Here is a 24,549-nt window from a genome sequence, read left to right as displayed (position 1 = left end):
GGCCCTGGGTCAGATCGATGGAGTTAACAATTAACGGTATTTATGTGCTTTTCCAGTATTTGTGAGCTACTCTCTGCCTTGATGCAGCTTTCTGGTCCTATTCTCAACTCCGATACCATCCTAAAAGATAATACTTCTGCTTGTTATCTCTTTGGCCCAGGCCAGAAGAATTAGTAAAGTTATGGGCCCCTTGGAATTTAATGAAAATAGACTTCCTAACTTTTTCCAACATGAGGACCCCAAATCTCATCTGCTATAATCTTACCTTTCGGTTCCTGATTATTAAATATATTTTCTTCTGCTTTATATCTTAATGCTTTTCAGCTACCAAGTTGCAGATGCTACCATGACACCAATCTGATTTCCCTGGGCAAATGACCTCACCAATGTGTCCTGGAACCCCACCTCCCAGAGCCCTACAGAAACCGGCTGGGGTATGGATTGACCTGCCAATGCCCATGTCCAGGAAAGAAGCAATTACAGAAGCCAGACCTCCCACATTCTGTAAAGATCTTCAGTCCATACTCCCAGAGGAGTAAATTCCATGAAGTGGGTAGATGGGTTTATAACAAGGACAAATGCAGTCATTTCTATTTTCCATATGAGAAAACTGGAGCCTAAAGAAGCTTCAGTTACTTCATTAATGCCACACAAAATTGTTGGGTAGTATGCCAGCTCCCCCGGCTTCTGTCTCTAATCCTCCTTAACTAAGAACCGGCATGCCTGTATGGCATTGGTTTGATCCCACTCAAAGCTGCGGTCTATTTACATAAACCACTGTTAACTAAGCACCACCCTCCCTCCAGGGCATTGGTGGTTCAGTGGTAGAATTCTCGCATGCTCCGCCCCCTCTCCTTGTCACAGCCTGATTTTCACCAGTCACTTTTCTCTCTACATCTCATCCTGTTTACACCCTACTTGGCAGTATATATAAGGACAGGTTTGTGAGTTTTCAGTTTAGTTTAGTTTAGTTTTAGCTTAGCTTGGATTAGATTCTGCTGCGCTCTACATGAATAAAGAGATACTGCATACAGCTCAGCCATGAGTCCCTGGTCGTCTGTCTCCTGCTCGCGAAGCCAGCCCGACACAAAATATTAATGATTATAGGTCTTGTGTTTATCACGTTGAGTGCTTTCCCTCCAAACAGGCAGCATTCACCAGGGACCATCATTCTAACAATCTCCTTCTATAAATACTTTCAGAACAACTTTCACACAATTTTCTTTTTAAAAATTATTTTTTATTTTTTATTGCCATCAGTGTTACCACTGGGGCTTGGTGCCAGCTCTACAAATCCACCACTCTTGGTGGTCATTTTTAAAATTTCCATTATTCCTGATAGGATAGAGAGTAATTGAGAGGGGAGAGGGAAATAGAGAGGCAAAGAGAAAATAGACATCTGCAGACCTGCTTTGCCACTCATGAAGCATCCCCCTGCAGGTGGGTGCAGGGGCTTGAACCAAACCTGGGTCCCTGTGCATGGTAATGTGTGTGCTTAACCTGGTGTGCCACTGCCCAGCCCCCCACAAATTTCCACAACAATCTCCTTCTTATAGTATTTAACACTATCCCTTCTGTATCTGGTATCATGGAAAGAGCAGAGTCTATTTTCTTTCTGTTGGCTCAAATGCAACAGTACAACTTGAATGCCTGCCACAACAATCAACATGAATGGATAGACAATGCTGCCATTGTTCAGAACATTCTTCATAGAACTTGCCTTCAGTGAACCAAAATTCTTCCCAGAAAAAAATACAAGTATATTAGGGTAGAACTATGTTTTTTAAATGAAAAATAGCACCATTAGTTTACTCATCTTCCTTAATCATTAGATTTTCAGTTGCTTCCTGAATTTCAATCTATTCTCAGATCAAAACTTTATAAACACTCAATATATTCAGACATACTTTTTTACTGCCTCTGAAGACATACCACAAAGGGATACCAGAAACTTTAGTAGTAACAGTAAACAAAACACCCCCAAAAGAATGTATCATGACAATACTAATAAAAACAATGACTTATATTTGTTAAGTGGCACTTTATATCCTTGCCTAATTTAATTCTCAAAATAATCCAGTGAGGCAAGATAGAAGACTTGCTTGCTTAAGCATCAAGCATTTTTCATGTGATCATACAGGATTAATGCACTAATATTGAAAAGGGCAAAACAAATTCCTAAAACTTTTGCTGTGAATAGCTAATGCCTCCCCTGCTATATAGCCACATCTCCTCAGAGGGTTGGTCTGCAATGATTTGGCCCAATTTGGTGTTTTTCACACATTTTTCAAGTCTGTTAGTATCCTGTAATTTCAATATCGGTGTGCATTTCAAGTAGATGAAAATACAGTCCTGTGTCACTTAATGATGAGGAAACATTTTGAGAAATATGTCAGGTGGTTTCATTTTGTGTAAACATCAGAGCATAATCACATTAAGCCAGATGGTGCAGTCTACTATACACCTAGGCTGCATAATACAGTCTACTGGGACCCTACTGTTATGTGGTCTGTCGTTTACTTAAACATTAAGTGATGCATGACTGTATAGAATGGAAGTAAGGCTATTTTTGGCTTCTGAGAAATTCAGGTTAGATATATTTTCAGTCAAAGTGTATCTCTGTAGCTCAAAAATGACTTCTATTGTACCCATTTAAGTAGAAGAATACAAGAAGTCAATTTCAAATTTATCTTTACTTCTTTTTCTACTATCAGTACAAGGAATTGAGAAATAAAGACAATCTAAGAATCTCTTCTTAAGTAGCAATTTGAAGAACTACTCATTTCTTGAAAACCATCTCAGTAAATGTAATCAGCTCCTTATTTTCAGCTCTTCCTTCATAGTGACAGACTCACAGAAGGCAGCCATGTGAGAATCACTATAGCCAGGAGTAAGACTAACAGACCACCACTCCAGACAAGAAGCCTACAGTCCTGACTTTCAGGCGTTCTGCCATGCCCGTGGGCTTTAAACCACTCTACTACTTCTTGGAGGTCAAATGGTTGAGGCTCATAACCTAACTCCTTCTTGGCTTTCTCTAGGCTAAAGTAATGTGTCACGCCAGTTTTGTAAACTTCTGTGCGGGTGAGGAAGGGTTGGAAGTTGTACAGCCAGCCCAAAAGGAAGTAGGCCATCTCTGCTAGGAAAGCAATGCTGTAAATGAGGGTCAGTGGCAGGTGAATAGACGGGAAGGTGTAGCCAAGGCCCTCAACTAAAGGCCTGAAGAACTCAAAGTTGTTCACAGGCCTGCCATCTGAGATGAAATAGGGCTTTCCAGAAGCAATGTAACCCTTGTCAACTTTCAGTGCCTCAGAAGCCAGAATGTGAGCCTGCACCAAATTATCAACATGAACAAACTCAACTAGGCTCTCAGGATCCCCATATACAAACTTGAACAGGCCCCTCTCAATATAGCTCACTATCCTGGGAAGGTGCCTTTGTTCTCCAGGACCATAGATGCCAGCTGGTCTCAGAGCACAAGTTCTCAACACACCATCACATCTTTCCAGGGCTATACCATTGGCCTCCAGCACCTTTTTTTCTGCAATAGATTTAGTCCGAGAGTAGTGGTCAGGGTGGAGGTAAAGAGGTAGATAAGGCAGAGATTCATCTCCATTTCTGATAACTTGGCCCCCAAAGATGACATTGAAAGTACTGGTGAAAACTAGTCTTGGCACCCCACTTCTTCTACAAGCCTGGAGGATGTTGTCTGTGCCTCCAACATTGACTTCTTGAATCAGGTTTCGATTTAGTTGTTCCCGCCCAGACATGCCATAAGAGGCAATATGGAACACACAAGTGACATCCACATCCTGAAAGGCTTTTTCTACATCAGAAAGGCAGCGGATGTCTCCGTGGATAAACTTGATCCCTTCTGGAATGGGTTGAGCTGGCCTGTTGATGTCAAACAGAATCACACAAACTCCCTTCTGATTCAGAGCACAGCCTAGGCTGAAGTGAGGAAGAGTAAAAGTTAGATCAAGGACTAGAAAAATAATTCACTTGGATAGTGCCCTCTGCTTTGCCATGGTTGTGACCCAGGTTCAAACCTGATACCCACATATTGAAGGAAGTTTCTTTGGTGCTCTGGTTTCTTTCCCTCTACTCCTCCTCCTCTCTGCCTATCTCTATTTGAAAAAAGTCTGTCTGGAACAGTTATATGCAAAAATAATTGATCAAACCTTCTTGGATTATCCTGAATCCTTACTTTACATGTACACAGGTGAAAATCTTACTTAAGGAAATATGTAAAAAATGAATCCTAATATCTGCTTAAACTACAATGAGAGAAGATTTATCTTTAAAGATAGCAGCATCTAAATGTAACATGGTTTTTCCTTGGTTGTAGGACTCACCATCCATTCTTTGGAATATTTCAGAATGTTAACATAGCTGTGAAAGAACAATTATTCTTTTAAATTGTCTTTGGTGATATAAATGTCCCCCCTTTATAAATATTTTTTATTAAAAAGGAACCATCTTAGTTCTTAATTTCAGTATCTGAGTAGCTGGTAGTATAATTCATAGTTTGTACAAATTTAACACTATTCCAGTATGTGAAAATCAAAACCATATTAATAGTTAAAAGCTATACCACTTCCAGGAATGATGAGCAAAGTAATTCTGTGCACATATTTCAAAGATGCACTGACCGGAAACCAAAATAACCACCTCCTCCTGTAATAAGGACAGTTTCTTTTGGAGATCTTTGGGAGTCCATATTGACCAGTCAAATGATAACTGAACCTGTAAGAAAGAAAAATGCAAACTGTTACTCACCCAAGTACAAATGTGGGATTGCCCCAACTTGGGACTGACAGAAGCAAAGAGATAATATGCTCTGATAGAAATATAAGCTAAAACCTGGTTGGGTTCTAATCATGGCTTTATGAAGCTAGCCTATACTTCCTCCTCCCCCCCAAGTCCTTTCAGTTCTGGGCTTCACATTTCTTCCCATGTAGTATGTGGACAGTAATATCTACCCTGCTTACTTGACGCAGACAGTGTGAATGTTTAATGAGAATATATCTGGGAGTGCTTTCAAAACCAGAAGGCACTCTTCAAATATAAGGCATTATTTTCAATCCTAGGGAAGAGTCAGTCTTTTTGAAAATAATTCACTCAAATTTGGCAGAAAAAAGCATTTCCTCCATGCACAGAAAAATCAAAGGCAATGCTAAAGCAAATTTATTATAGCTTTTATCTAAAAACAGCACTCTGCAGCACAATTTAATACTGATGTCTTATTAAACCCATATATATATGTATATATATCAGAAACTTCCTTTGTGTAGCAAATCACATTCCAAGCCACCTAAAATCTTCTTTTTTTTTTTTGCCACCTAAAATCTTCTAAGTATTGCATGTGTTTAATGCTTACTGAAGCCTTGCTTCTCCCTCCTCTTTCATGCCAAATTAATAATATTAGTAGTTATTATTATAATTTTCTCAAAGCTTCAGAACCCCTTTTCTTCAAAATCAAAATGAAACAAGCAAGAAGTGGGTTACCCAACTCTTTCCACTTAAAGAAATGGAATAAGTGGCAGACAGCTCCTTTGAAGTATTAGGAACACACACACTACATACATGCTCACTCACTCATACCAGTGGAGAGACTCAGAGGTGTAGTTAGGCAGTCACAGCCTCATCACTTGGACTGTCAATCCCTCTGACTTAGATACTCCATCTAAAATATGGAGCTGATAAGTTTAAAGGCTTATGAAGACCAAAAAGGACAGTGTATAAAAAGTGCTCAGCAAAATGCTGTGGCATGCTCTATGGATGTCACTTACTTCAACTTTTTTCTCTCCAAGTTCAAGAATCTGAGAAACGAGATCAGAAGAGAAAGCATAAGCAGAACCTGAACTGGAATTAGCGTACTGCAACAAAGTAAAAGACTCCGGGGTGCGTGGGGAGGGGGGATGACAGAGGATCTAGTGGGGGATGTATGTTATATGGAAAACTGGGAAATGTTATGCATATACAAACTATTGTATTTACTGTTGAATGTAAGACATTAATTCCCCAATAAAGAAATTAAAAAAGAATCTGAGAATTCAATTATCCCATTATATTCCCACATCTGAAGCTTGGGTCTTTCAAAAACACAAGTTCTTTCAAATGACTGTACAGAGTAGATCTGAGTCACAGGCTAATCAGATCACTGATGCAGAAATCAGTAGGTGTGACAGCTGAAGGCAAAATTCAGCAAGTGATTGTCTGAATGGTTTGAGGGATGTAGAAGAAAATATGAAAAATATTAGGAACAAAATGGAGTGGAAGGTGACTGCTGGGCACTACAGGATTGACTAAGCATAGGTTTAACTAAACAACTGAAATACTTGTGCACATAAGCAATTTTATGAGTGGATGTACTAACAACCATTTGATCTTTGCTCTTGTTTTCTGAGTGCAGAACACTCCTATTTAGGTTTGGAGTTGTCACAAAGCTAAATGTAGTCAAGTTTATTATTTAGCATAACCACAAGTCTTGGATCCAGATGCTGTTTCCAAATACAGGTATCAGTCACTGGCATTTCAATTTAAATTCTTCCCTTTACCTCCATGACTTGTAGCAATCTCCCTCTTAGACACCATATCCCAGTCTCCCATGATCCCATTCTATACTCTAGTCACCTGGATTTTCTTCATTTTCCTTACAGATGTAAAGCTTGTGTGTGCCCTAAGGCCTACGCACTGCATTTCAGCTCAGTTCAAGACACCTGATGTTTGTATGGCTACATCTTTCTCAATACTTAGGTCTGTTCAAGTATCAACTCATACAGGCATCTCTGATCATCCCATTCAAAAGTGCCTTTCCTTGCCTCATACACTGCTTCACCCGCCCCCACTCAGGTCACATTTCATCATCTAAAAGTGTGCCTTTATTTTTATATTATTGATTTACTTCCAACAGAACATAAGTACCATGAGAACTCAGACCTTTGATTTTATTTACTGATGTTACCAGGCCCTAGAAAACAGCAGATACTCAACAAATAGTTTTGACTTTATGAATGATTCTCAACACTGAAATCTAATGTAGCAAATCTATGATGGGCACAAATTACACAGGGCTCTGCAGTGGCCAAGAACCCCTATTATATATGTCAACTAATGCTACCATTTTAATTTAAATTATCTCTCCAAAATTCTGCAATGAAAATGACAAAGCTAAATGCATAATTAATGTACTCAGGATCTTACAATGGAAGAGATAGACTTTTGCAAAGATCTAAAGAACAAGGCAACAAAAGAGAAGGAAAAAAGATTACAATGATAACATTAGTATATATAGTTATATAAGTAAGACATTGTGGGAATACCAAAATGGGAATAGGTGGCAGAAGTGGATCCTGAAGGGCAGATTAGTGAAGATTACAGCAGAGGGCATTTGGAGTATTAGAGCTGAACTGGGTCAATAGGAAGACCTGAAAAAGGTGAGAGGGAGTGGAAGATTATTACAGGCTGAGGAAGCATTATACATGAATAGAAGAGCAACAGGGAAGGGCTATGTAAGAAAGTTATGATGGTTAGTCTACTGTGGCTGGTGCAGAGAGAAGTCAAAGCCTACAGCTGGTGACTAAGGGTGGAGAGACAACTAGGGTCAGCTTGGAGATGTGCTGAGTCCTCTTTGGGGGAGTGTCAACTTTATTCTGTAGATAACAGTCTTTCTTGAGCCAGGGAGATAGCTCACAATTAAAGCACAAGGCTTGCATGTCTGAGGTTCCAGAAACCCCAGGTGTAAGCCTTGGCACTGCTAAGTATTACTTCAGTCTTGGTCTCTCTCCCTCATAAATGAATTAAAGAATAAAAAGGCTTTCAAGGGTTTCCAAACAGCATACCCACTTTGTTCCTTGCAAAAGATCAAGCACTCCACAGAGAGAGGAGAATCTGGAGCTGGCAAGAACCTGGGTAAGAGGTAGATAAGGATCCAGGCTGTAAGGTTTTTTTTTTTTTTTCATATATATTTATTTGTTTTCCCTTTTGTTGACCTTGTTGTTTATTGTTGTTGTTATTGTTGTCATTGTTGGATAGGACAGAGAGAAATGGAGAGAGGAGGGGAAGACAGAGAGGGGGAGAGAAAGACAGACATCTGCAGACCTGTTTTACCGCCTGTGAATCAACTCCCCTGCAGGTGGGGAGCTGGGGGCTCAACTGGGATCCTTATGCTGGTCCTTGTGCTTTGTGCCACCTGTGCTTAACCTGCTGTGCTATGCCAGACTCCCCAGGCTGTAAGGTTTTAAGTGAGGACAAGATGCTAGTATGCTCATGTGAAATCAGGATGAGAGCTGGCAATCAACTGAAACAGGTGGAAGCAGAAAGAGTCTAAGAGAAATCTAAGGAAGGTGATGTTAGCAACTGAAATAGGACACACAGGTTTTAGAAACATTCTGTCTGGCTAATAGAGTCTGGATTAGTAGGATGTCAGGCAACACCATTTAAGATATTCCTAGTATCACAAGAATCCTACTATAAAGGAATCAGAAAATGAACAAAGTCTCAAAGAATTCAATTAAAAAAAATCTCAACAGAAATCCCTACCTTTTAATTATTCTTTTTTTTTTTTTTTTTTTCCAAAATTACACGTTCCAGTCCAGTCACAGGTCAACTGTAGTTCACATCCACACTAATCATGCTGGGAAGGGACTGCACAATTTCAAGTTATTAGTGCTTCAGAATGCCTGCTAGGCTTATACATGCTATTCTTCATTACTTTCAATTAGTGCTAGAATGAATGATATGAGGCAAAATGAAGCTTGGAAGATATGTTCTCTCTTTTTCTGTGTTTGTCTTGTCTTGTTTTACCTGAAAAAGTTGAAGTCAAGCTAGAAAAGTGAGGCCCCAGAGATGACCAAAAAAAAAAAAAAAACAATAAAAGGAAATGTTAATTATATAATTAGATAGTAAGGGAAAGAAGTTTATTGGGGTGGGCAGGAAAGTGGTTAAAGCTTGGTAGGCTCCCAGTTTTAAGGGTACCTATCACTGTAGTCACTACCTGATCTCCCTGAAGCTTGGTTCCTGACATCAATAAATACAGAAAACAATTGCAGTCAGCATTTTTTTTTTTTTTTTAAAGAAAACCACAAGAAATCCTCATAAACACTAAACCAGAAGGGAGAAAAGAATAGACAATTTTTCTTCAACCAGTTGCCTGATCTTTTTATAGTTCCTGGCTTCGGTTTTATTAATTACTTTCTATCTGATTCCTCCTAGGGCTGCTCACTTCAGATCTGAGTTCATAATTACAACTGCTTTGCGGTTCTTCCAAAATGTGGTTTTGTTCACTAATTGCTTTCTACTGGGTGGGAGGAAGGGACACATCTGACCTCAGCAATCATTTTAGCAGATACAGCTTTAAAAAAAAAAATGATACTAAAATAACCAAGGGTAATAGAGCTGACATCACATAGGAAAGTTATGAATGCATAAACATGACTAGAAGCAGTTTAGATTTACAAAGACCTAATTAAATGTTCGGATCAGTAATAAGAACCCTAGATTACACACACAATTCTTTTATCGTCAAAGTTCAAGAGGATGAAGCAACTAGCCCACCAATATTATAATGTAAAATACAAATCTAGGTGCCACTGGGGTGTGGGACAGAAAGGAGAACTGAAGATGGCTTTCATAAATACAGAATCATACTATATTTACCTTAGGGGAGATAAAAAATTCTCAAGAGTTTAGCTCTGCAATGGTGCTTTGGTAACTCACTAGAGGTAAAAGGTAACTGGGGGGAGTCGGGCTGTAGTACAGCGGGCTAAGCGCAGGTGGTGCAAAGCACAAAGACCGGCATAAGGATCCCGGTTTGAACCCCGGCTCCCCAACTGCAGGGGAGTCGCTTCACAGGCGGTGAAGCAGGTCTGCAGGTGTCTATCTTTCTCTCCTCCTCTCTGTCTTCCCCTCCCACTCTCCATTTCGCTCTGTCCTATCCATCAACAACAACAACAATAATAACTACAACAATAAAACAACAAGGGCAACAAAAGGGAAAAAAAAAAAAGGTAACTGGGTTCTTATTGTATTGAGATCAGGAAAATACCCTGAGGCTAGATGGCCTAAGAAATGGTACTGTTTAGATTCCATGCATGATGTAAACCTTATCTGTTAGGAACCATCAGTGGCAAACCAGGTGGCACACATTACCAAGGATCTGGGTTCAAGCTCTTGGTCCCCCAACCCCCACAGGAGGGAAGCTTCATAAGTGGTGAAGTAGTACTGTAGGTCTCTTTCTCTCTATCTTCCTCTCACCTCTCAATTTCTCTTCACTGTTATCAAATAAAAGAAGGGTGGGGGAATGGCTGCTGGAAAAAAAAAAACAGAAGAAAGAAAACTGTTTCTAAGACTTTGTGAGAACTATGGTGGCTATCTCTGGGAGGTGGGAAGGTGGGAACACAGAATTTGGTAGTGGGTGTGGTGTAGAACTTCACACTCTAATCTTATAATCTTGTAATACACTATTAGTCATAAATCACAAATGGAAAAAAATGACTGCTGAAAGTGGTGGATTTAAAAAAATTTTTTCTTATTATCTTTATTTATTTATTGGATAGGGACAATCAGAAATCAAGAGGAAGGAAGAGACGGAGAGGGAAAGAGACAGAAAGACATCTGCAGTCCTGCTTCACCACTCACAAAGCTTTCCCCCTGCAGGTGGGGACTGGGGGCTCAAACCTGGGTCCTTGAGCATTGCAACATGTGCACTCAACCAGGAGTACCAAAGCAGTGGATTTGTTATGCAGGCACCAAGCCTCAGTGATAACGCTGGTGGCAAAATAATAAAGCAAGAATAAATAAAGCTTACCCATGCTTAAAACAAATAAATCAAAGCAACAAAGATAAAGTAGTAGAGACACTAAGAGAGGAACCCTGACACAGGTGAAAGGCACATGAGCTGGAAAACCAAAAGACTGAAAAGGTATATTTGGGAAGGTCAAAACATTAAATGAAAAGTCATTGTATCATAAAGATATGGGTATTTTTGTTTACTGTTTTAAAAACAATGGAAAGTGGCAGGGTAGCGGTTTAGCTCAGGATTACCACCTCAAGGCTAGAAAATTTTCTCATCCAGCTATCCACTCATACTTCTTTTGCCCACCTATGTTGCATAAAAGGGCCTTGCAATTCTTCACAATTGTTATGGCAAAATTAGTATTTCATATCTGCCTCCTGAACCACCATATAAATGCCATGTGAGCACTGGTCATTTTTCCAGAAACATTCAGGGACAGGAGTACCTAGCAGGTGACACACCCAGTAAACCCACACAGAACAAGCACTCTACCCTTTTCAATTACCCCTTTCTGTCATATTTGCAAGGAGAGCACCATACATGTTTCTCCACCCTTCTGTATGCTAGGACCTTTGCCATGTTAACATACTGAAGTGTTGTTACATGCCACTGCTAGACTATTACTACCTTTGCTTCATGAACCTAAAAAATTAAGGTGTGGTAGGGGTTATAAGCATAATGGTTATGCAAAAAAACTCATGCCAGAGGCTCTGAAGGTCAACCCCTGCACCTCTATAAGCTAGAGGTGAGCAGTGTTGGGGTAAAGAAGCAACAACAACAACAAAATAATGTGTAACTTGATATAGAAAAAACTACATTTCCCAGAATTCTTGGTATCAAGCAACAAAGAAAGAAAAAAGTGCCCCAAAGGAAGAATGCAAGACAAATGATTGGACAGGAGAGGACATGGAATTTTGACCTTTGACTCTGAGTCATAAGTAGCAGGAGAAGAGAGGCAAGAAGCAGTAGATGCAGCATGGAAAAAGCAACATGTAGAAGGATGTGCATTGGAACTGACAGCACGGAGCTGAGCTGAGCAGAGGACTGGTCCAGCAAGAGAAGAAACAATGACTTCAAGAGAGAGTCAAGTGGGTCGATTGCTCAGCGCTGCACCTTTCTTCCGTAAACAAGAGCCCAGCCTGGGACCCAACCCGTCGCTCTGCCCACCACACCATGTAACAATAGCAGAGGGTGAGCAGGAGAAGGAGCATGCAGTGGAACTCCCAGCATAAAAATCGCCAGCTGGAGCAAATAAACAGCGCAGATGCAGAGCCTGAGATTTTGTGGACCACCCCTGTTTTGGACAGGGGTCACCCTACTATGACAGTAAGGATTGGTAAAATTCCTTTTAAGTGTTTGATTGATACCAGAGCAGACAAGACAATTTTAAGGCAAGCAGAAGTTCCCCAGAGTTGGGAACTCCTTCCAGGACCAAGTCTACATAGCGTGGGAAGATGACACAAGCTTTCCTCACATGAGATTTGCTTGTGTGGGACAATCTGGACGGGACTACCTGACTCTTTTGTCCTTTGATAGCTGATATTAGCACCAATTTATTGGGCAGAGACTTGCTGGAATCTCTTCATGTGGTAATATCCTCAGACGCCTCTGTAGGATGTCACACTCACTCCCATGAGACTTGTAGATCCGACCAGCACCCCCAATACTAACTGCCACTGTCTGGGTGGCCTTTGCCTAGCGAGAAGCTAGAAATTTTAAAGAGCTCGTCCAAGAGCAGCTGTCCTTGGGACACATTCGCCATTCCCGGAGCCCATGGAATACTCCTTCCTATCTTTGTGATTAAAAAGCACTCGGGAGAATGGCACCTTCTCCAAGATCTCTGTGTGGTTAATAAAACCATGAAGGTTTGGGGCTCCCACCAAAGGGGTTTGCCTCTTGCTTCTGCAATTCCCATGGGAATTCCAATCATAGCTATCGATATACAGGATTGTTTTTTCTCTATTCCCTTGCACCCACAAGATTGTAAAGGTTTTGCCTTCTCTATTCCTTCTATTAATAACGCCAGCCCTGCCGATAGATTTGAGTGGATGGTACTGTCCCAGGGCATGGACAATAGTCCTATTATTTTTCAAGAGGCTGTTATATCTGCCCTTTTCCCATATATTCATAAGGGCCTTAAGGTTTTTCATTATATGGATGAGGTCTTAATATGGGGAAAATTAGATACAGATCTCTCTGCCCTACATGATTTTCTTATCCCTGCCTTAAAGAAAAACGGCCTTATTGTAGCTCCTGAGAAGGGACAGCTAATCCCTCCAATATCTTTCTTAGGCTCACAGATTTCTCTAAGGCAGATTCATCCCTTAAAACCTTCTGTTACTTTTCCTTCTAATCTCACTCTTGCTTCTTTACAAAGTTTTCTTGGAAATTTAAATTGGCTTAGGCAGTATCTTTATCTCCCCACTAGTTGCCTCCAAGTGCTGTTTGATCTCTTAAAAGGAAACAAACAGCCCTCCTCAAAGTGTACGTTAACCCCCGAGGCCTCCTTGGCACTGGAAAGGGTTAACCAGGCTCTCCAGGACATGCACCTCTTTAGATTCTCCCCCTCCTCTCTGGTAAACCTTCTAATTTTTAACTCCACCCCCACGGTGGTGGGGGCACTGTGGCAGAAGCATGGTGTTCTTGAATGGCTTCATACGCCAGTAAGGGGAGCTCCAAGACTTCTTACTGAGATTGATGCCTTAGCGTCAATGGTTCCCCAAGGGCGAAGCAGGTCTACCCAGGTCTTAGGAAAAGAGATTCAATTATTCTTCCTTTTTCCCTTACAAAAACTCTAACCAATCTCCTATTACTCTTCACTAGCAAACAGCATCCACCCTCCCAGCTATTAAGGTCAAATGGAAAGACCCACTCAATAAAATTTGGAAAGGGCCTGACCCCCTATTGACCATGGGGAGGGGTTTTGCATGTGTGTTTCTACAGGATTACTCAAAACCTTTCTGGTTTCCTGCCCGCCACGTCAAGCAATACCTGATTGATGGCACTGCTATCCCTGAGGGACAAGAAACACTGCAAGAGGACTGGTTGCAGGACACACCCCAGGACCCAGAATACGACATGGCGGGATCTGAAAAATCTGGTTCACAGAGCCCTCTCTCCTCCCCCACTTCTCTGAATATCTTATGCTATGAATAGCCAGTTGTGTTTTGTGAGTGAGTTGAATGACCACATTTTTGTACAACCCATTTTTCTCAGAGTACTCTGAAACTTAATTGACTTTATAAAAAAAAAAAAAAAGCTGGATGCAGCCATGATTTTTGGAGACATCCAGAAACAATCCTAAAAAAAAAAAAAAAATTTTTCTTTTTTTTTTTCTCTTGATTTTTTTAAGTCTTGGTATAAATGTGAAACATTTAGTCTGAAACCGTGTGAGTAAAAATGATTCAACTAAGACAGTACAGATCAAAATTTGTGTTTGAAATGATATGTCTTCATAACAAAAGTTTTTCTCCTCCTGTGTGTTATAGACTACATGTTTATGTGTGTATTTGAAGTTTGGTAAACATTAACTTTGAAGCTACATTCTTACCAGGTAGAGTTAAATGAAGGAGTTTTCAATATGATTCTCATTAAGGTAAAATTAATTTGCTAAAGTAACTGAATATTTAAGGTAAAAGTCTAAATATTTAACGTGACAATTAATTATCTCCAAAATAAAAGGTAAAAAAGACACTATTGATATGTGAAGCTCTCATATACCTTCTCAATTAAAGAGGTAGAACCAGCCCGGGTGAATGACAGATCACACAATGGTTATGCTAATGATTCTCATGCCTAAGGTTTCTAACAATGGTTCTTCTCTTTACCTTTCCACATTTTATTGAGCTTAAATTGTTTAAACAACCTTAAAATCATACTAAAAAGACCTTCCAAAATTATAAAGGTACTTAAGCCAATTATAATCAATGAGTTATCAATTATAGTAAACTTCTAATTTGTTACAAGTTTTTTTCTTTACAAATAAATGTTTACAGCTATGTCAAGCCTTCACATGAAGAAGCATCAGCTCATACGGTAAGGTATTAAACTATATAGAAGTCCTGCCATATACAATTTATATAAATTAACAACAGCATTCACATATTTTTCTACACTTAACTGGTGTATCTCGTTTTGCCACTACAGGCCTGCCTTTGTCAGCCAACAATTTAAAGACTTTCTAACTTTATAACATCACCCATACCAAAGACATCCCTTACAACGCCTAGGCCCAATTAATTTAAAAAAAGGGGGCATACATCCCCCCAATATTCAGTTGGCTAAGGCACTAATACATTAAACCTCTTTTAATATCTATAAAAATTTGAACCAGATGCCCTGCTAACCATGGGAAGCAGATTCGTATGTGTTTCTTTCACAGGAATCCCAGGAAATCCATTTGGACACCTGTCCTCTGACACTGTCCACAAGATGGCACAACTACAGCGCCCCCCTCCCCTGAAACTCATGATGTGACCTGACATGATCTGGAGAACCTGATTCGCAGACTCCAAAGGACAGAAATTTCTTACTGCTTTTCTCTTGCCCATCACTATCTGCCCTTCCTGCTTCTGCTTCACATGTCACCTTTTGGCAGTTTCAGCTCACTCTCTACAAAAAATCAAGTTCCAGTGGCTGTCCTTCCCCATTGAGACAGACGTGCAGCATTTCTTCCCCTGGTTGTTGGCATTGGACTGACACTTCTATTGGACTTGCTGGTATACCTTTGGACACTCCCTTTACACTGCTGGACTTCTCGAGGACTGACTGTAGCAGTCCATGGACTTTGCAGTCAGCTGTCTCGGGACTTTGCAATGTCAGATCACCCCTCTCGCCCCTCGGACTATCAGACTCCCACTCCTCTGCCTATCAGGCAGCGAACCCTTCAACCCATCAGGCAGCCCCTCTCAGCGTACCAGGCCTCTCTTCACTCTCACGTTGTCCCTTGCTCCTCTTACTTATCACTGTCTTATTCCAGTCCTTTTAAAAACGCCTCCATGATATCACTCAGGTTTCTGCCCAAAAAGTTTCTGTTCACCCCTACACTGCTATTCCCCTGACAGAAATGGAGTCTTTTACAGACATTGACCTATTTAACTATGGTCATTAGGTAAATAATAAGAGGGAGATGTCATGAAATTGTGAGGATGTGGTTGAACTTGGCAGGGCCTGAACCTGAGGAGTGTGTCAATCCTGTTAGTCTCTCTCTACTGAGAGATTGAGCAAGGGGGGACAGTAGTAACCCCAAAGGTGTGCCTCATCCTATCAGACTCCCTGCCTCACAAAGCGCCCTGCATTCCTGATGTTATGGCCATTAGATAAAAAGAAAGGGGGAGATGTTGGACATTAAGCAAGACCCCTACTCCCCCCTGCTCCATTGCTGATACTATGGCCTATTTACATAATCAGTTTTGCCTGAAAGATTCCCCACCCATTCCTTTGATCTATCTTCTTTCAACCTCAAGACCCACCCTGCCTGAAGGGTACATTAACCCTGCCAGTTAAAACCCTAGCAACCGTTGCTACGGAAGCTTTCTACCTTCTTGCTCTTTCTTTTCTCCATCCCCTTTCCCAGCCATCTTAGTTCCCGACTTACCACTTCCAGTTTTACCCTATAAATCCCACTTCTGTTCCTGGTTTCACTCTCTTTTTTCTCTCCCGCATCCCGACCTGGAGAAGGGCTGGCGTGCAGAGTGGGAGGCGGCCATTGCAGTTTGGCGCCACGTGGCTTAACCTGCTGTGCTCATGTGTTGGTATGCTTCTAAATTCTGCTTCTAAAACCCCTTCTGTTGCATTGCTTGACACTGTAGTCTACTTACATAATCATTGTTTTCACTGGTTTAATCCCCACTGATTCGCATGCTACTTTCCTTCTCCCCATCCCCTATCCTATGTACTTCCTCTTCCTGACACTTCCGCCTCAGGAGATATAAAATACAGGACTTTCTAATGAAGAGAGATTAGAAGAGATTAGATTGTTGAACTGCATCCCCGCTCATCAATAAAGATTGAACTGCATTTCCAGCTCAGCCATGAGTCCCTGGTCGTCTGTCTCCAGCCCATGAAGCCAGCCCGGCATTCATGCCTGACTCTGGAGTTCCTGCATAAATAAAGAATTGTATTACCATGCTGCCATGAGTTCCTGGTCTCTCTCCCACGATGCAAGCCTGGCAGAGGATATTTCTTTTCTGAGTTTTTTTGTTTTCGTTTTTACTGTATAAAGCAATAAAATCCCACTTTTATTCAATTACTCAATATGTTTGCTGGTTTTATAGTAGCCATAAGAAGGTCATAGCCTCAAATTAGTGATTTCTCTACTAATGCTAATTGAGGGAAGAAGCGCTCCCCCATAACAGAATTAGTTGCCATTTATTAAAAATTTACTGTATGCCAGCATCACACACTTTCCATGAATTATTTCCTTTGATGTTTTTAACAAACCTCTCAGGAGAATACTAATTTATTCATCCTTCTTTTCCAAATGAGAAAGCATGCTTTGAAACATAAAGCAACTAACCCCAAGCAACAATTAGTAAGTGGTAGTGCAGGGACCCTAAATTAGCATTCAGGTGCACCTGATACCACCTCTTAATCACAGCAGCACCTGGGATGAGGCCAAGTTCCTGACATGAAACAGCTGAATCCTCCTGGGGCTTTCACAATTAATACTGTGACATGAAATTAATAATTATCAGGCTACTATCTTGCTGGTGGCTTAGACCTGAGCAATGCAACCTACGAACAATTTCTAAGAACCTCTGCATGGAACCTGACCTGATGCAGCACATGCCAGCCTTTACATCAAATCACAAAGTACCACACAAATTTTGACTAGCTAGTCATGGACAACAGAAGCAAATATGCTTAATCTATCTGGTTTCATGTGCTATGAATATGCCACTAGCTTTGGAGATGAAAATGACTGGTTAGGTGTTTTGTCCCCATTCTTCTTATCTTTCAGTTTACTCTTAGTGTCTATTTTTAAATAATACTCTAATTTCAACACCATGTTGGTAGTCAAATCTCCCCCAGACCTATCTATTCTATGCCTCACTTGACTAACCTTTAATAAATTAACTTCACCCTACAAGCTTGTCACACTACCCCATCACCTGTGCACCCTTACATCCTATATAGTCTTATAATTCTAGCTAACATATTCTACAATCTCATGAGAGCTCCTTCAATCCCCAGAGGTGCAGAGAAAGGCACATCCATATAATCCCAGGGACGCAAGGGATAAGCACCCTAAGTTAGAAGTCAAAAAAACTGAGTCTTAACACTTGGCTTTCACACCAATTACCTGTGTGACCCTGGGAAAGTCACCAAACCTCTGTGATCCTGTTTCCTCCATGGTAAAATAAAAATAATAGCATCATTATACTCATCACTGTAAGCTAAATTTTCCACTGAAATCTCAGAACAACCTTCTAAAGTTGTTACTATTATCACTATCCCTGACTTTTCCAAATACAAGGAAAAAGGCCCAAGAGGCTAAGAAACTTGTCCAGGAGACAAGAGTTTACCTGGTAAAGTGAACACCTTACCACATTCAAGGACTGTGTTTGATCCCCCAGCACCATATGAGAGTACCACCATATGACAGAAGAAGCTTTACAAATAGCTTACAGATAGCAGACCTGTGCTATGGTGTCTCTCCTCTCTCTTTTTCTTTTCTTATAATTAAAGGGGAAAAAAAGTTTTCTAGGAGCAATAGAAGAAAGTGTGAAAATCCCAGAGACAAAAAGAATATATATATATATTTAAACTTTATCTTGGAAAGATATCTGTACTCTCATATGAATTGCAGCATTTTTCACAAAAGCCAAGACATGTCCATCAGAAAATGAATAGATAAACAAAATGTGGGGTATACAGATAATGGAATATTATTCGATTATCAATGGGAACCCCTGCCAGTCACATTATGAAAGGACCTTAAGGGCATTATGCTAAGTGGAATAAATCAGATTAGACAAATACTGTATGATCTCAAATATATGTAGGATCTCTCAAAATTAAAATCAGAACTATAGAAACTGACACTGGAATGGTAGCTATCAAAGCTGGCTGGATGAAGGAACGGGAGATTTTGGTCAAAGGGTACATATATCCATTAATAGAACGAATAAATATTGGGGAGCTAGTGGCTACCATGGCAACTATAATTAATGATGCTATATTGTATATCTGAAAGTTTCTAAAATAGTGGATCAGAACTGTTCTCAATACACACATACCCACTTGCAATTATGTGAGGTGATGGAAAAGTTGTAATCATTTCACAATGTGTATCAAGTCACTGTCAAATTACACAATGTTATATGTCAGTTCAGCTCAGTAAAGTTGCAAGCACATCATCACAGAATAAAAGAAAAAGGTAAGTGTTCACAAAATATGCAGGTTATATTATATGACTGAGTGGGAACCAGGACTTGAACTGTGTAGGACTCCTCAGCCAGATAAAGACATCTTGGACCTTCACAATTTTTGGCACACCTGCCACCTGATACAACTACTTACCTTTCATGTTTTGTTTCACTCTACTTGCCTTATTAGAAGAAAGAACACTCATTTTAAATAGTAAGCTTACATCACACCACTTTAAATGGGAAACCAGAATCACTTTTCAGTTAAATAAGGCAGCCCTTCCCCAAGAGTGTATGATAAAAATGTCAAATGGGGAAGCAAGTCTTGATAGTTACAGAGGCCTGTTAAAAGCTCTGAGTTAGAGGCTTGCCTGTCAAGGAAAATAAACAAATAAGTAGGAGAAAGGAGAAGAGAGAAGGGGGTGGGAGAAGATATGGGAGAAAGAGCATAAGACTTGTGAACCTGAGGTCCCAGGTTTAATTTCTGGCATTGCATATGCCAGAAGCTAAGCCATGCTCTCTTAAAAAAGAAAAGAAGGGAGAGGGAGAGGGAGAGGGAGAGGGAGAGGGAGAGGGAGAGGGAGAGGGAGAGGGAGAGGGAGAGGGAGAGGGAGGGAGCATTTGGAAGTTTGACATTTCAGGCTTGGCATCTCTGGATACTGGCCAGACCTCATCAATATGTCCCAGAACCTCACCTCTCCAGATCCCTGCTCCATTAGGGAAAGAAAAACAGGCTGGGGATATGGATGGACCTGTCAATGCCCATGTCCAGTGGAGAAGCAATTACAGAAGCCAGACCTCCCACCTTCCCCATAAAGATCATTGGTTCATACTCCCAGAGGGATAAAGAACAGGGAAGCTTCCTTAAAAATTAATTAATTAAATAAATAAAAAGAATAGGGAAGCTTCCAATGGAGGGGGTGGGATATGGAACTCTGGTGGTGGGAACTGTACGGAATTGTACCCCTGTTATCTTTCAATCTTGTTAAATATTATTAAATGACTAATAGAATAGGGGCTGGTTAAGCACACATAGTAGGAAGTGCGAGGGCTTGGGTTCGAGCCACCTGCAGGGGGGTCGCTCACAGGAGGTGATGCAGGCCTGCAGGTATCTGTCTCTCTTTCTCCCCATCTCCCCTCCTCTCTCAATCTCTGTCCTATTGAATAAAATGGAAATACATATCATTAAAATCATATACATAGCTTTTTTTTTTTAACTTCAGAAAGGAACAAAGGAGACAGAAAGGAAAGAAATAAGGGAAGAAAATGGAAAGAAAGGAAGAGAAAAGGAGAAAGACAGGGAGAGGGAACCTAGTCCTCGCCTGAGCCCCCGGGTCAGGTCTAGGGCATCAGACCCTAGTTTTGCTCCTGCCACGCCTGCGCCTTCCGGCTGCGCCCCACTCCCAGCAGCGCGGCCCGGGGTCCCCGACGCCGCCCCTCCCCGCTCGGCCACTCACAGCGCCCGCGGGCAGACGACCGCTCAGTCTCTGGCTGGGATACACTGAGAACCCAGCGGTGAAGCCTCAGGAACTCCCTGACCAGCCACTAAGCGTCTAAGCCGTCGGACTGGCTTGTTGGAGCCACTTCCGGATTCTCTAGGACGCCCGGAGGGCTCACTTCTCTATGATCTGCAGGTTTCTCCAGCACCTCCGAAGGTGCTGGAGCCGCTGGGTTCACTTCAAAATCTCCCACACTGCCTAATTCGTCTGTGCCAGTTTCGCGAGAGTCCTTTCAGGGTCATGTCTATGGCTATTCCTACCTGCAGTTTCTACCTGTAGACGTCTACTTCCTTCTTTATGTACCTCCAATGTTGAGCGCAGTGCCTGAGCAGAGGTCTCAGCTCAGTATTGCTTGGATGAATGATGAATGGATGGAATGAACCGGACGGATGGATGAGGGATGGATAAACACCAGGGGATTCCTGAATAGTCACTCTGCACCTATCTCTATTTCTGTTCCTACTTTGCTCCAGAAAAAAGAAAGAGCCCTTAAGGATGCATCCAGGAAGTAAGTCTTTCTTTCTTCCATTCTTTCTTTCTTTCTTTCTTTCTTTCTTTCTTTCTTTCTTTCCTTCTTCCTTCCTTCCTTCCTTCCTTTCCTCCTTTCTTTCTTTCTTTCTTTCATTCATTCATTCATTCATTCATTCATTCATTCTTTCTTTCTTTCTTTTTTTCCTCTTATTTTATTGATTTAATAATGATTGGCAAGACTATAGGATAAGATGGGTACAATTCCACACAGTTCTCACCACCAGAGTTCCGAATCCCATCCCCTCCACTGGAAGCTTCCTTATTCTTTATCCCTCTGAGAGCATGGACCCAGGATCATTATGGGGTGCAGAAGGTAGGAGGTCTGGCTTCTGTAATTGCTTCTGTGCTGGATATGGACGTTGGCCAGTCCACCCATACTCCCTGCCTGTTTCCATCTTTCCCAAATGGGGCAGGGATCTGGAGAGGTGGGGCCCGAGGGTACACTGGTGAGGTCCTCTGCCCAAGGAAGTCAGGTTGGCATCACAGTAGCATCTGCGTGGTGACTGAAAAAGCATTAAGATATAAAGCAGAACAAATTGTTTAATAATCAAGAACCTAACGGCAAGGATATGGCAGGTGAGATTTGGGGTCTCCATGTTGGGAAGTCTATTTTCATTAAATTCCAACGGGCCCATCGACTTTAGTAATTTTTGCCTGAGCCTGGCAGCTAACATGCAGGTGGGATAAAGGTATTGTCTGAGGAGATAGTGTCAGAATTGGAAATAGGACTAGAAAACAGGTGAGAGAGTAGCTCCCAAATTTGGGAAAAGTATATAAATATTGTTAACTGTAAACCCCATTGATCTGATCTGAGGCCCATATTCAGCACAAGAGCCTATGTAACCTCTGCGTTGCTATAGGTCTGAGCTTGCATTCCGTGGTCATTGCTAGGAACTTTGCCCTCAATGTAGAAAAATCTATTTCTTTTAGAGGACTTCAGGGCATTCCTTTAAGGGATGCCCATATTTACTGTCTTTTGATAGAGCATGAGAAGTGTGACAAATCTGCCTGTTAATATTCTTGTATCATCAATGACTCTGTAAAATCTAAGCATTCATATTTAAAAGAAATACATAAGCCTTAAAAATACTTCCTTAGTATCTACTATAATGTAATGAGTTGATTTTATAAATATGTGAACAAAACCCCTAAAAAATACCAGAGAATGAAATTAACTTTAGTGTGAACTTATATGTCAATGCTTGTTTACTTTCTCACACTTTTAATTTATCCAGACAATGGGCACATTTTAAAGAATCAATTTACTGCTATAACATATCATAGGTATACAGAAAATTTTCTTAGTGAAGTATTTTAATCCCTATTAAATTATCAAATTATCACAGAAATTGTATGTACTGAAATTCCTTGGATTTCAAGTAACATAGTAAGTACTAGTTTAAGTGAAAAAGATGTCTAATTTTTAGATTTTCAGAGAGAGTTGAAGAATTTATGTAATATGCTAAACAGTGTTGATTTCTTTAACAGATAAGCCCTGAAATCTCACTGGTGTTGTGCAATAAAAATTGATCTCTTTCACCTAAACCTCAAGGACATCTTTAATGAAACAAACCCAACTGCAAGGAAGACTAAAACAGAAACAAACCAATGGGACTACATCAAATTGAAAAGCTTCTGCACAGCCAAAGAAAATATCACACAAACAAAGAGACCCATCACAGAATGGGAGAAGATCTTCACATGCCATACATCAGACAAGAGACTAATAATCAAAATATACAAAGAGCTCAGCAAACTTAACAACAAAAAAGCAAATGACCCAATCCAAAAGTGGGGAGAGGATATGAACAAAACATTCACTTCAGAGGAGATCCAAAAGGCTAACAAACATGAAAAACTGCTCCAGGCCGCTGATTGTCAAAGAAATGCAAATTAAGACAACACTGAGATACCACCTCACCCCCGTGAGAATGGCATACATCAAAAAGGACAGCAACAACAAATGTTGGAGAGGCTGTGGGGACAGAGGAACCCTTCTGCACTGCTGGTGGGAATGTAAATTGGTCCAGCCTCTGTGGAGAGCAGTCTGGAGAACTCTCAGAAGGCTAGACATGGACCTTCCATATGATCCAGTAATTTCTCTCCTGGGATTATACCCCAAGGACTCCATAACACCCAACCAAAAAGATATGTGTACGCCTATGATTATAACAGCACAATTCATAATAGCTAAAACTTGGAAGCAACCCAGGTGCCCAACAACAGATGAGTGGCTGAGAAAACTGTGGTATATATACACAATGGAATACTATGCAGCTATTAAGAACAATGAACTTACCTTCTCTGACCCATCTTGGATGGAGCTAGAAGGAATTATGTTAAGTGAGCTAAGTCAGAAAGATAAAGATGAGTATGGGATGATCCTACTCATCAACAGAAGTTGAGAAAGAAGAACAGAAAGGGAAACTAAAAGCAGGATTTGACTAAATCTAGAGTAGGGCACCAAAGTAAAAACCCTGTGGTAAGGGAGAGGGTGGACATTCAGCTTCCTGGGATGGCAGGTGGGTGGGAAGGGACACAGTCTTTTGGTGGTGGGAATGGTGTTTATGTACACTCCTATTAAATTGTAGTCATATAAATCACTATTTAATTAATATGAGAAGGGAAAATTTTTGTATGTATCAAACTTTTTAAAACAAAGACTAAGTCTTTTTAATACATAGGCTGTCTTTGATATGTTGACTCTGTCAAAAGCCTAGACCACGTAGAATAGAAGCAACCAGTGGCACAGCTATATACAAGATGCTGGCTATTATACAACAAATCCTAACAAAGGGACCTTTCAAAGTTAACCCAATTACCAAATAATGTGATGATAACAATAACTATCCATTGTCTTCTTGAACTCTTAAGACAGCAGGAACCTCACATTTCCACTATAGAGCCTATATTTCCCCCAGTCCTGGAAGGTTAGGGTGAGGTGCACTTTCCTGCATGCTTCTCTCAATTCGTATCAAATAGTATTACATCCACCTACTGCAACCTAATCAACACGAGTGCCACCCCAGCATGCTTCACTTCAGACTGTGTCCAGAGACTTCGGGTGTGGAATGACAACCCTTCAGCTTCATTACTTAGGTGAGACCTTTCCTTTCATAGTATTCTCTAATTCCATTCCAGGTGGTTCACTTCCTAACAAAGTCCCAAAACCTAGATATAGACCAGGTCCCCTGTATACATAAACTAGGGTGAAATATATGCCTGAAAGCAGAAGTACACAATAGTCTGCAGTGAGTACCCCTCAACACATCATCTGCACTATTCCAACCTTGAGGTCCACAATGGCTCAACAATTTGTTTGGCTTTGTATGTTAACTCTCTTTTCAGCCAT

The 24,549-nt window shown here is 40.8% G+C and overlaps 1 protein-coding gene across 1 annotated transcript; it reads right to left on the bottom strand.

Moving 5' to 3' along the window:
* Nucleotides 1-1,091: 1,091 nt before the first annotated feature.
* On the bottom strand, nucleotides 1,092-20,690 carry SDR42E1 (short chain dehydrogenase/reductase family 42E, member 1). The gene is made up of 3 exons (XM_007516619.3): nucleotides 20,625-20,690; nucleotides 4,653-4,746; nucleotides 1,092-3,951 (listed from the first exon to the last, which is right to left on the bottom strand). Exons 2-3 carry the CDS (start codon nucleotides 4,718-4,720, stop codon nucleotides 2,838-2,840), a joined length of 1,182 nt encoding a protein of 393 aa, XP_007516681.1. The 5' UTR covers nucleotides 4,721-4,746; nucleotides 20,625-20,690; the 3' UTR covers nucleotides 1,092-2,837.
* Between the last annotated feature and the right edge of the window lie 3,859 nt (nucleotides 20,691-24,549).

The sequence above is a fragment of the Erinaceus europaeus genome, chromosome 2, assembly GCF_950295315.1.
Source record: "Erinaceus europaeus chromosome 2, mEriEur2.1, whole genome shotgun sequence".
NCBI lineage: Eukaryota > Metazoa > Chordata > Mammalia > Eulipotyphla > Erinaceidae > Erinaceus > Erinaceus europaeus.
Note: the sequence above shows the minus strand (reverse complement) of the source record. Positions and strands in the feature narration are given on the sequence as shown.